This window comes from Phaseolus vulgaris, chromosome 10 (genome assembly GCF_051622355.1).
Source record: "Phaseolus vulgaris cultivar YP4 chromosome 10, ASM5162235v1, whole genome shotgun sequence".
NCBI classification, from domain to species: Eukaryota; Viridiplantae; Streptophyta; class Magnoliopsida; order Fabales; family Fabaceae; genus Phaseolus; species Phaseolus vulgaris.
In genome coordinates this window covers 42,910,085-42,922,954 of record NC_143507.1, presented here as the reverse complement: position 1 = coordinate 42,922,954, position 12,870 = coordinate 42,910,085, and the positions used below count along the sequence as shown (strand labels likewise).

Genomic DNA, 12,870 nt, shown 5'->3' with positions numbered 1-12,870 from the left:
ATATATATATATATATATGTATTAGGATGTATTAGAAAAATGTTATATATTTTTTAAGCTTTCTTTTATGTAAATATCGTGTCTTCTTGTAACCTTAATTTTCTAATGTACAAAATCCTTCTGGTTAATGATCTTGTAAATATTGGGAAACATATTATAAACTTTTTCAAAATCCACAAGGTAATTATTTTATTAAAAAAAATTAATTAAAATTTATTTTCATCTATTATAAACTTTTTTTACTGAAATATACTTCTATTTTATTAAAAAAATAAAGATAAGGAATCACATGGTTAAAAATTGTAAAACACAAGGATAAATTATAACTACTCTAGTTAACTACGAGTAACTTAATTATAAATTGTTATACATAGTAAGATGGGTTATATTTAGAATTATTATATATTAAAATTCATTCAATAATAATTTTTAAGTGAGTAAGATTTCTTTAGATAGTAGTAGATGATAATTATTTTTGAGAGATGCAATAATAAACATAGTTTTTTCTATATTTTCTCACTTCATTCTCTCTTCTTCATTATTATTAACAGTTCATTAATAAAGTACATTAAATAGAAAATAGTTAATTGTTATATTAATTAAATTAAATATTATTTTAAAAATTAAAAAAATTATTAATATATCAATTTTTATAAATTATTATGTAACTTGTAATAAAAGTTTTAATTACTAGATTTAACTTTACTTTTTCACTTCATTCTCTCATATTCGTCGTTATAAACTAGACATCATCGTCTACAGAGAAAAAATTAACGAAAGTGTGTTAAAAAATGTATAAAGTATTTATTTTCCAATGTTTTTCTTTTTACTTTTCTTTTATAGTTTATAGTTTATAATATACAAACACAAAGATTGTAGTGGAGAAGAAATAATCAACATAAATATTTGAAACTTCATTATTCTTTTTTTTTCCCTCATTTTATCAAACACGTTAAATTATAACATGGTTCTAGTTTTTTTTCATAAGCTGTAATGTGGTTATTTTATTAACAAAAATAATTTAATTGAAATGTACTTTATTCAATCACAAATGGGATATAATAAGTTTGTTGATATTTATAATTATCCTAACCTCACGTTTGGATGTAGAATTTTAAGAAAGAGATTTAATTTTTAGATAACTTAAATACAATTTGTGGCAAAAAATATTATATAAATATACAATTTAGAATAAATTAAATTTATACTAATTTAGAAAATATTTTGATAACTTGTAATTGGAAAATTTTAAATATCACTAAAAAGATGAAAAAAAAACATGTTTGTCTCTATTTTTCTTCTGTCAGTCAACTCTTTCTCTATTTTTCTTCTCCTTCGGTCTCTCCTCTTTCTTCTCTCTATCAATATAGTCTAAAATGAATTGATAATTGTAATTTAAATAATAAAATTTATATATGGGAGTTCAAACTAAAATTTTGAATTAAAAAAAATTAAATTGATTTATTCAAATAACATATTTAAAAAATAAACCTAATTCAATTAAAAATAATTCATATGTGAAAATCTCTAAAAGTATACGATTTTTAATTGGGTGAATAAGAATTTTTTATATTGGCTATTTTGAACATTTTTTTGCTGAAATAAATATAAATTTAAGTATCTAAAATACACAAATTGAAAATAATGTATAGAAACAAGTCGCTGGTCTAAATGATATTAGAGAAAGTTCCTATAAACAAGGTATATATTGAGTCTTATGAATAAAAGACAAAATTTAATCATCGACAAAATCGATGAATATTTTATACCAATAAGACTTTCATAGAATAGTTTGTTATATGCAGGTAAGTGAGAAGGAATAAATCCTTGAAAAAAGCATGCCTTTCACATAAGAAGATTGATTGTGTAGGAATTCTCATTATAATGACCCAAATGGAGCTTGAGGGGGAGTAGTGAACTTACATTTCATTTTAATGTAGGTTTTATAAACATAAATTTCTTAAAATTCAAAAATTAAGAATATAAATAATTAACTCTTTTTAATTTTATTAGGAATAACAAAGTGAATCTTAAAGATGACAAAGTGAATCATAGGGATAACAAAATGAATCTTAAAAGATGACAAAAGGAATTAAATTCGACATATCAATCATTAAAATGAATCTTAAAGATGACAAAAGGAATTAGATTCGACAGATCAATCATTAACTCACATCAAACAAATCTGTCTAATTCGCCAATTAATCTCTATTAATTCACATCGAACGATGATGAAAAATTGAAAAATCGTTATATAATAATCCAAAAATTGCAATAGAAAAGAAAAAGAGAGGTTTGAGATGATTTTTGAATCTTTTATACTGGAGAATCTAGTATTCTTATGCATCTCGCCAATTAATCTCTATTAATTCACATGGAACGAATCTATTGAATCTGATTTGTCTAACTCCTCAACTCATCCAGTTGTCTTGACGAGATAGTCTAGATGAAAAGGAGACGGATGATTCTATAAATTTTATCTTTATTTATCATGTTTTTTAATATAAAACCAAAATTGGTGAAAACCTTTATTTACTTTATACTATTTAATTTTTTTTTAGTGTTATTAATATTTATTTTATTTTATTAAGTACTAAACATGGTTTTTGATTGATTAAAATATTAAAGTCATTTAATTTTATATTATTGTTTCTTACATTATTATTGTTCAAAAAAGAATATAACCAAATAAATAGATTTAAAAAATATATAAAAAAAGAAAAAAAATTAAAAGAAAATGACCAGTGAGACCCGTCGACTCATCAAATATAGAAAGATAAATTATCAATTTTAACCTATATTATCTAGACACCTAGTCTCTAAACAATGAGTTTTTCCTAAATAGAAAATTTTGAAGAAAAAAAATCATTCCAGAATATTATTTCCAGTATCAAAAAAATTCCAATTTTTTTTTCAGATTAGTAAATCCAGAATTAATGTTTTGTTTAGGAAATATTTCGAAAAGAGCAATGCAGAAGTCGTTTTTTAAAGAATTCTTAAAAGAGGTAAAACCGTAAAAGGGGTAAAACAGTTTCTTAAAAAATGATGGGGTGCAGTAAGAAACAGCCATCTCATTTTAAGACCCTAAATTTTAAGCAATTCATGTTTCTTAAGTTCACATTAAAATAATATTTTTATTAATTAAAAATCATTGTAAAAAACACAGCAAACAATGGTGAACCACATGGTTCCATTTAGATCATTGGAAAGAGCTAAGAATCCTGATTCAAGAGATGAACAACTACTGAAATTATCACGAAGGATTCAGTATAAGTTCCACTACAAGATCAATGATCTCATAAATATCAGGGATTTGCATGGAAGTGAAGCAAACCCCAATTGAGAACTGACATTCAGCAAAGCAAAAGATGCTTTGAAATAAACGACAAGGACCTAACAATTGATTTTACCAGAGACACCTTCTTACCTCAAAAATCAAAGTCACAATCAATAAAGCATCAACATACAAAAGATAAAACAGACACCACAATCAAAACATTAGTCCAAAACCAAATTTTCCAATGTGACAACACAAAGAAACATTGTTGTGACTAGTTAGTCAAATGTGCTTCTATGCCCGAACATTTTCAGGGCAACAAACAATATATGATAGTTGAAATCTAGCAAAGGTCCAAAGCCAAGTTGTAGGACAACCAATAGACATAACAATGTATGAGCCAAGGATGACTTCCCCATGGAACACATGCAATTGTCTTCTCCAACTGAATGCAGAAGATTAACTTGCTAGTGTCACATAAGGACTGATAGACGGTGTTGGTTTCCACCACCACCACCCATATCAGAAGAGTAACCCTGCATGTTCCTTCCAATATGAGAAGGGTAACCACATAATCTAAATTCTGATTGATGTTGTTGGAAGACATCACCACTATTAGATGCAGTAGTAATATCGGAAGAGGTTGTTGTGGAAGCACCATCTCTGTAGTTCAACTTCTCCACTAGAACCACCCTCCTAGATTCTGACATGTTTCCCCTCAGATTCAATCGAGTACAGCTTGAAACATCTGCAGCATGGTTAGCTGAAGTGGGTTTAGACTCTTCAACCTTTTTGGTATTCAAGAAGCGACCACCAGAACCTCTAGCTCTCTTCATTGCATGTAGATGGCGAGACTCGTGAAGATATGGCTGAAAAACAATTATGGCAATGTTATGGAGAGAAATTGAACTTTGAGGGAAGAGGAAACATAAGAGAAGTGCTCAAAGCACACTCTTTTTGAACACTTCTATTCCTAGTCAAATTTTAACTTCAAGAGTGATTTGATAGAATTTCTCAAAAACAAAAATGCACTTACTTTCCTTTCTTTGATGAGTTTGTTCTGTGCTTCAAGTTTTGCACGGTATTGCCTGCGCCTCAGAATAGCATGGTACTGCTTTGCATTCACATATATAGGCTCTTCACTGAGATCAAGTGGCAGAGGAATTCTAGCAGTAGCCATTCCTATCAGTTGAGCAGGATGAATCTGGCCATATTTTGACAGCATGTTTCAGAATATGGTAATGGACATAATTTGTCTTAGTGTTACAAACATGCAATTTAATGGAAGTTTGAAGGCATATGTAACTTTTTTAGGTCATTTAATCAAAATAGGGAATCAACACATCATATGAGAATCAAAATACTCAAAGCTTGATTATCCATAGAAGGCTCAATTTCTTTTTACAACAACTCTAGACAAAGGTTAGCAAAAGAGTAACCATGATGTATGGTAAAGAATGCATGTCAGATTGTTAAGTTTATAAAATAAAGAATATCTTGAGTCAAAGATAAGAAACAAGCTCCACCCACCATAATAAAAACAATGAAAGAATAAGAACAAATGAGGTGCAAAGAAACATTTTTAAATAAAAAGATTCTTCATGGATACACTTTATGAACTATTGAGAATCTTTAAGGTTGGCAAGCTCAGAGTGGCACAACAAATAGTACAAACTAATTAAGATTAGATGATTGCTGAAAAGATTCCCAAGGATGTATATATCATAAGTAAAATAAAGGCACTATTCATTACTCATTTAAATAAGTAAAATAAAGGCATTAACAGGAATACAGAAACAAACCATAATAGTAACATCTATCCAAAAGTCCCTCAGAAAGCTTACAATCAAAAGAAAACTACAAATAATAAGGGCCATGCTTTCCCCAAACACCTTTACCATATTTCTAAGTCAACAACATAACAAAATCATTGGAAAAAAAATTGCAGTGTACCAACCTAAGTCAGAACACACACAGTGGGGCAATTACAAAGTGAAAACCTCTTTATACCAGATCTAAACAAAGTACTTTCCAGATAAACCATAATCTGATGCCATGAGTCTGTCATACAGTTACTTTAGCAATTTGTTTACATGATAATCTTTAACTCACTGTGCTGAAGTTGACAATAATACAAAATAGTGAAAAAAGAAATGAATAGACTCCAATATCTTACGTTAGGCTGTGGCCCATATGGAGAAGCTAGTAGGCCACTAAAGCACGGCTCAACAAGGTGGAAAGCAGCATGAGCCTGAAAAGCAAATTATAAGAAAAATATTTGCAAACAGTATCAGTCCACTGAGATACAATCATACATCAACTTACAAGTGGTTGGTTGTGACACAGTTGTGAAGGAGGGAAGGTGAAATCCTGACCCCGCACAACAGACCTGATGGCACCTTCCACACTCTTTCTCCCAGTTGTGTTAAGTGTTGAACAAGCAGAAGAATTGCTACACTGGACTGAAATTTGACCTACAACAAATATTTACCAACATCCATTAAGCAAAAAGTGTTTTCAAATACCGATTAAGTGCATGTTTAGGATTAATTTTGGAGAGTTCAAAAGTACTTTTGAACAGATCTTTCATTCTCAATTCATGCATTGGATCGAAAAAAAATTGTATTGGATCTCACAAAAGTACTTATAGAGCTTTAAACCAAGCATGCACTAAGCACTTATAAAGAAAATTTGTTTAATGTTTGGCTATCATTATTACTTTCCTATATATGAAATGCTAAGTGAGGAGATATCACTTAACAGTAACATCATAATCATAAATTGGTATTACTTCATTTTTTTTCTTTGCTACAAAGATTCCTACTCTTCATTACTTCACAACAGGGGAAAATATGTGTATAGAAACAATAAAAAGGAATCGATTAGAACAGTCAGACATATAGATATAGACTAAGGTTTATTACAAGTACCTGATTGCGCTGAACCAACTTCCTGATAAGACTGACCAGTTGATTGAGATGAAGATGAATCTCGGTCTTGGTATTGAAAATTCAATGGCTTAGTCTTATGGCATTGTTGCGGCAGAACACTCATTTTCAAGGTCAAACCTCTGGACATGGATGATTGTTGAACATTAGATTCAGAGGAAGTCCCCCATGATGTGCATCCAAGAGCATAAGGAGCTGCTAAATGGGTAGAACCAGAGCCTTTCTCAATTAAGTTCTTCATTGTTTTCCCCAATGGATTAAGCTTTGCTTAGAGTACTTACCTTCAAACAAGAATAAACTATGATCTAAAAACCAAGATTGAACTATAGCCTTTTCTCAATAAAAACAACTATTAATGAACATTTCAATTTATACATGCACAAACAAACAAGGCAAACAAGTTGAAGTAGCCACTATTTTACAACAACTTATAGTTTGTGTATAAGAAAAAGCTGCCATCTTTGCATGTCAGCAGCTTGTGGCATGTGTATATCCAGAAAATAAACTCACGGTTCTGTACTGGAAAAAAGATGTACGGAAGAGAAAAACATTATCTTTCAGTAATCAGACAGTATGAAATGCCATGCAGAAGCTCCTATAACATACTTAAAAAGGATTTGGCAAAGAGGATCACAAAAACTAATGGTAAATCTTTTCAAATCTCGAATCAGCATATCATGTCCTATGGATGACATTTAAATTGCCCCACAGAATGTCATGTACTTCTTTTATGCAAACAATTGAACAGTGTCTGGCACGTCATCAAAAGCAAGAAGTAATTGCATGAGACCAGAAGTTTCCTCCTGTCTAAAAAAAGATTGCAAATAAGAAAGTTAATAAATTTCTTTAAAAAGTATGAGTCTAGGAATCTTCTACATTTTCACAGCCTTTAAATCCAACAAAGAATCTTGGTTCAACACAACAAAATAGACAGATGGAATGCATGCGAACCGTTAAATGAAATTGTGAATAAAAAAAGCAGAAAAACATAGGGGTGTTGGGAGATAAGAAAGAAAAAAGAAAAGTGAGGAGCAGAAAGAAAAGGAATTGTTTCCTTTAAAGACTTTTTAGCAGCATAAAAAACATGCCAAAATTGAAAAGCTTCTTCAGAAGTGGTTAATTCCCAGAATATTCACATAAACATGAAACAAAGTCATTGCCAAAAACAACAACAAGGTATCAACCATCAGGAAATAGAAGTCTGTCTGCCTTACACATAACAAGAAACCATCTATCTAAGATCACCTCAGATTCACGACCATGCCACACACACAAAAAAAAAGATTACTTTTTTAGAAGAAAAAAAAAATCTTTGGCAGAGAAATAAATAGTAAAGGAAAAAGAGAATGAAGGGAGATCGTACAGGAAGGAATAGTATAAAGAGAGAAAGAGAAGTTGAAAAATCAGTAAAGTGTGAAGAGGAACAAGAAAATGGGATTTTGGTACTAACCAAAAGCTGTGCATGTACATGTATATGTACTTATAAGCTAAGAAGAAACTCTCAATCTGAAACAGAAACTGAAAGTGGTACCCCACTATTGTCTCACACTCCTCCACTTCATCACCCACTTTCTATTGAATTGAAGCCTTCACTTGTGTTGTATCTGATCTCTTTAAAGTGCAACACACACTTGAACAACTATGAACTCTCTCTATATATATATATCTCTCTCTCTATTTCTATCTCTGCATTAACACAGTCAATTAAGTTGAACTTCAAAACTCAAGTGCACTCTCTCACCACTCACCTTCCACAGACCACACCACCAGCTTTCTCAATTCTCCATTACCCAAAAATATAATTTATTATGATCATTAACGTTAAAGTGAAAAAAGAAAAAGGGTAGATGAAATAAGATCCATTTACAAAGCAACTTTTTTTCTATGGTGACATTGACATATGACGATGTGAATATGATCACATCCTAATCTGAACAAAAGGGTTTTAGAAAGTAATGATAAAATATTGAAGGGATGAAAATGAGTTTTGTCGTGTAATGGTACGTTGAAATGTGCATAGGGATTTGGGATTGCTTTTAAATAAGAGGGCTGCAAGTTTCAACTTCATATCAGACTGTGATGCCTCCTACTCATAGACTTCTGTGTTTCTCTTTAAATGCACTTCTTCTTCATTCTTCACGCGCTTCTTCTCTAACTTTCTTTCTTTCAACACTACTTTCCCTTTCTTCTTATCTTTCTATGATTTTCATTAACTATTTCAACTCTTCACAGATCAAACAGAGGGGAAAAAACATGCAAGATTAACTGTTCTTTCCTCTGTTCTTTGATTATCAGCAGTTTAAATGATTTTGTAGTTTTCATTTCCAAAACTTTAAATAATATTAATTATTTTTATTATTATTATTATCTATATCTCGGTTTTTATTATTATGTAGAAATAAAAATGATAAAATGGAAAGTTTGTGGCAGGGAAATTTATTATTTTCTTTAATGACATGTTTGTTTTCAACGTTAAGAAAAACATGGAGGTGCCCACTTAAGTGAAAAATGTAAAAAATAAAATAAAAATAAGTTTATTTTGTAATTAATAAATATATTTTTAATCACATCTGAAGTGTTTAACATTGTCTTTCAATAAATATGTTTTTTAAATAAGTTTAAAGCAGGAATAATTTGACTTTATTAATTAGAATTATTGACTAACGTAGATTTTAATTAATTAAATTATTGGATAACGTATATTTTAAGTATATTCTTTCATTTTTTCAAGTAGCATCTTCTCTCTTTCTTTTTTTTTTTTAATTATTTACAGAGATTTTCAACTTTGATGACCACATTTTAAATGAAGTTCTAAAATATTATTTAGATATAATCATATGTAATTTTTAGTTGATTTAGAGCAAATTTCCATTCAATTTTTTTTGCAATATCTTGCAGTAAATTTGATTGTGTTAAACTTAGTTAATAAAAATATAAATTGCATATATGAAATAAAAGAGAAACAAATTATATTATAAATGATTGAAAGAAAATATTGAAGATAGAATACGAATTCAAATTCAGGAAGAAAACAAACATATAAATAATAGAGAATTTAGAGAAAAAATAAAGGAGGCTTGAGAGTTGTATAACCCACTCTAAATTTTTTATTTTATTTTTTATATAGAAGGCTAAACTTTTTTAATTGATTATTTTGAAATTTTACAATGAATTAAGATTATATGTAATTAAAATTTTATTATTCAATATTTGTAATAGGATGATACACAATATGATTTTTGAGTTTCAATTTTTGTTATTGGAACTTTTTTAACGCATTTAATTAAAATTCTTATTTAATTTGCATTATTTTGAAAAAATTTATTTGTTTGAATTTAAATGATTGAAATTTAACTTTTATATTAATTAAGTGGAATAATTAAAATAATTTAATTAAACCAATCAATGTTAAAATATAATTAATATTTATATTAATTAAGAAAAATAACTTATGTTATTTAATTATAACAGTAATATCTAAAATAATTCAAAATGAATTTCTTGAAACATGTATAAAAATGAAAATTTATTAAAGATAAAATCTCAATCAATTTTAAAAGTATTTGTGAATAGTACTACTAATATTTTTTTGGTAATGTCTACATTAGTCTTGGTAATGACAAAAAATATAGATATAAGTATGACTCTAATAATAATATTTGACTTTTTAAGTCGAATATTATGTCTTTGTTGTTGCGTTCATAATAAGATATATTTAACTTATTTTGATATTTTAATTTAAAATTTGCGATTATAATTTTTTTATTGTTATTTATCATTAAAAAGAAAGATATTCTTTCATATCTAAATTTTTTAATATTATATTTTACTTAAAAAAAAAGCATACATTTAATACTATTTAGTATTAACATTGGAAATAGGACTGTCTAGAAGTTTGTACTTCAAATACGAAATTATGTGTAGTCATACTTGCACTCATTTTGCTCTACTGTGGTCCACACTCACTAATTTAAATAAAATAATTAAATTTAATTAATTTTTGTTTTTTACTCAGTCACTTATTTATAATCTAATTTAATATGTGGTATTTGTTGGATAAGTTTTTTTAATCTATTAAATACCTTTCTAGTTTCATAGATAATTGTGGGGTCGTTAACCATTATGTCAATCTTAATTATTTTTTTAATGTTTGCATGTGAGTTGAGATAAATTAGTATCAAATAAATAAATAAATAAAAGTGCATTTGCTGTCTTAAAACATATAAAATAATTTAATACGTATCAGGTAAGTCTATTACTAAATCTTTTAAACCATTTATAACTTTTTAAATGATTTATTAATATATAACTTTTAAATTAATAGTGTACCACTTTTAGGTTCATGAACAACTTCTGCATGGATATTCATTGTTTATATTCAATTTGTATAGAAAGGAATCAAAAATACAAAACAATGTTCTTCATATATGGATGGCCAAAATGCAAGTAAGTATGCAAATAAGATAAATATGAACTAAAGTGATTTAATAATTTAAAATAAAAATAAATATGAAGAAAAAAATACAGCAAATATGCATAAACACATGGTGGTACTTAATTTAAAAGGTAAATTGCTACCTGTTTAATCAATTTAAATATTTCACTTCACATGGAAACAAGTTTAAATAATAATTTTGAATATAAATTTATTAACCGCAAGTACAATAAAAACATTGATGAAAAACACACGCGCAAAAGCAACACACATAATCATGAATCTACTATAAAAAATAAACATCATACCGGATTTAAATAGATATTTTATTACAATTTTATTACTATCACAAATATCTCTTAAATAGATATTATAGAAGGGACACAATAATTAAGTCCGCTCACTAAAAGATAATGTCTTGTCAGCCTAATCCAATTGGTCATGACTTCACATTCAATAAACATATTATATATAATATATAGTGCGGTTTAGACTTTAAGTCCGTTGAGATTATATTGCTAAAATCAATTACTGTATTTGAAATATTATCCGCTTTAAAATTCGGAATTTCATGACGATTTTATCTTTAAAAAATATTTTAATTGGTTAAAAGAAAAAATATATCTAAAATATCTTTATAAGACATATAAAAAAAAATACCAAACAAAATATATAAGTGAGACAAATTTATATTATAAGGAAGGACATAATTTTGTGATGTCTTAGAAAAAATTAGTACCCATAAGAGTTGGCAGCTAATCATGGTGTCCTATATTCATATTTAATACTAGTTTTGATGGTAACCAAAGATTATGATAAATTACCAAAACTTTAACAATATTTTAAATTTATTTTTGGAAGGTGCTTGTCCTTTTCATTTACTTATAATAGAATGTTGGTTTTCTTTAAGATTTATATTTGAGTGGAAGACAATTGCAACTTATGTTTCATAAGATAAATTAAAAAAAGTTATTCTGTACAACATATTATGTTGCATTACCTTACAATATATTGTATTACAGAAAGTAGATATAATGGAAGCATGATCTGCAGCAACATCTATAAACTTGTTTGATAAAGAGGAATTGCAAGAAAACGTGAGAAAGGGAAAGATTTTGAAAATTTATCTCATTTGGGGCTGTTTCTTTCTGCACCTCCATATATTCTTCTCTCACCTCCATAAAATTTTTATATTTCCAAAAATATTCTTCTATAATATTCTGATTATGTAATCTGAAAGTATTTTTTCAAATTTATAATTAGCTTTCGGATTACATAATCTAAAAAAACTTTTTTTTTCAGATGCATGATTAGTTTTCGGATTATGTAATCCGAAAGTCTTTTTTAGCTTTCGGATTACATAATCCAAAAGTCTTTTTTCAAATGCGTGTCCGAATTTAATAATCCAGAAATTAAGTATTTTTCACATTTTGTATGGAGTGGGAGAAGAACTTATGGAGTAAAGGAAAAAACATTCCTCATTTGGTTGTGCAGATAAAAAACAAGAGAAGAAAAATATTCAAAGATTCACATTTGTAAATTTCTTCCTCAGAACAAACAGTTGCGAATTTCAACCTTACTAATATCTCCCACTCAAAAATAATCGATCATTGTTGTTAAACAATTGTCACATAGCATATTATATGAATACTACTCATTAAAATTTGATATAATCAAATTAACATAAATCCTTTATTTCCGTTTCTTTTTTTTTTCTTCAACTAAATATTTCTCACTTATTTTTCTCTTACATACTTTCATCCATTTTTGTCTATATTTTGCATCAAACAAGACATACTTTATTAATATTTACATATGGCTCCATTATATTTATTATAATAAATAAACTAAAATAAAAAAATTAACTCAATTTTCATTAATCTTTCAATTTTTTCTGCAATTCAAACAATTCTACTTTTCTGCTGCTTTTTATTCATTTTCTTTTCCATTCGCCATCTTTCCATCACCAAATTCAAGTTGAGGTTTATTTTTGAGGAGGTTCTAAAGCAAAAAAGGCAATTTCAAGTTCACACTAAATGATTAAAGCTATGTTTGAGACAACTTTAACTCCAAAATTACGTTTGCACAAGAAACCCACCCCGTATTAGAAGTGCATACAAAATGTACGGTAATTCAAAGATGCATCATTTCCATCAATCAAACAAGCATATGAAACTCATAACCTAATGATTGTAGACATGACTAAAGGT

The 12,870-nt window shown here is 27.8% G+C and overlaps 1 protein-coding gene across 7 annotated transcripts; it reads right to left on the bottom strand.

The window, feature by feature from the left end:
* Nucleotides 1–3,497: 3,497 nt before the first annotated feature.
* On the bottom strand, nucleotides 3,498–8,157 carry LOC137818980 (nuclear transcription factor Y subunit A-3). Of its 7 annotated transcripts, none has more exons than XM_068622654.2 (6): nucleotides 7,676–8,157; nucleotides 6,208–6,506; nucleotides 5,603–5,751; nucleotides 5,454–5,528; nucleotides 4,314–4,481; nucleotides 3,498–4,146 (listed from the first exon to the last, which is right to left on the bottom strand). In XM_068622654.2, exons 2-6 carry the CDS (start codon nucleotides 6,464–6,466, stop codon nucleotides 3,751–3,753), a joined length of 1,047 nt encoding a protein of 348 aa, XP_068478755.2. In that variant the 5' UTR covers nucleotides 6,467–6,506; nucleotides 7,676–8,157; the 3' UTR covers nucleotides 3,498–3,750. The 7 variants fall into 7 exon arrangements, with proteins under 7 accessions (XP_068478755.2, XP_068478756.2, XP_068478761.2 ...); XM_068622655.2 differs by having other exon boundaries at nucleotides 7,589–7,677; XM_068622660.2 differs by lacking the exon at nucleotides 7,676–8,157 and adding an exon at nucleotides 7,440–7,598.
* Between the last annotated feature and the right edge of the window lie 4,713 nt (nucleotides 8,158–12,870).

Coding starts and splice junctions, on each gene's coding strand:
- LOC137818980 (XM_068622654.2), bottom strand. CDS start 6,466: ATGAAGAACTTAATTGAGAAAGGCTCTGGTTCTACCCATTTAGCAGCT. Junction 4,482..5,453: donor CATATGGGCCACAGCCTAAC/GTAAGATATTGG, acceptor AAATATGGCCAG/ATTCATCCTGCTCAACTGAT. Junction 4,147..4,313: donor AACTCATCAAAGAAAGGAAA/GTAAGTGCATTT, acceptor ATTGTTTTTCAG/CCATATCTTCACGAGTCTCG.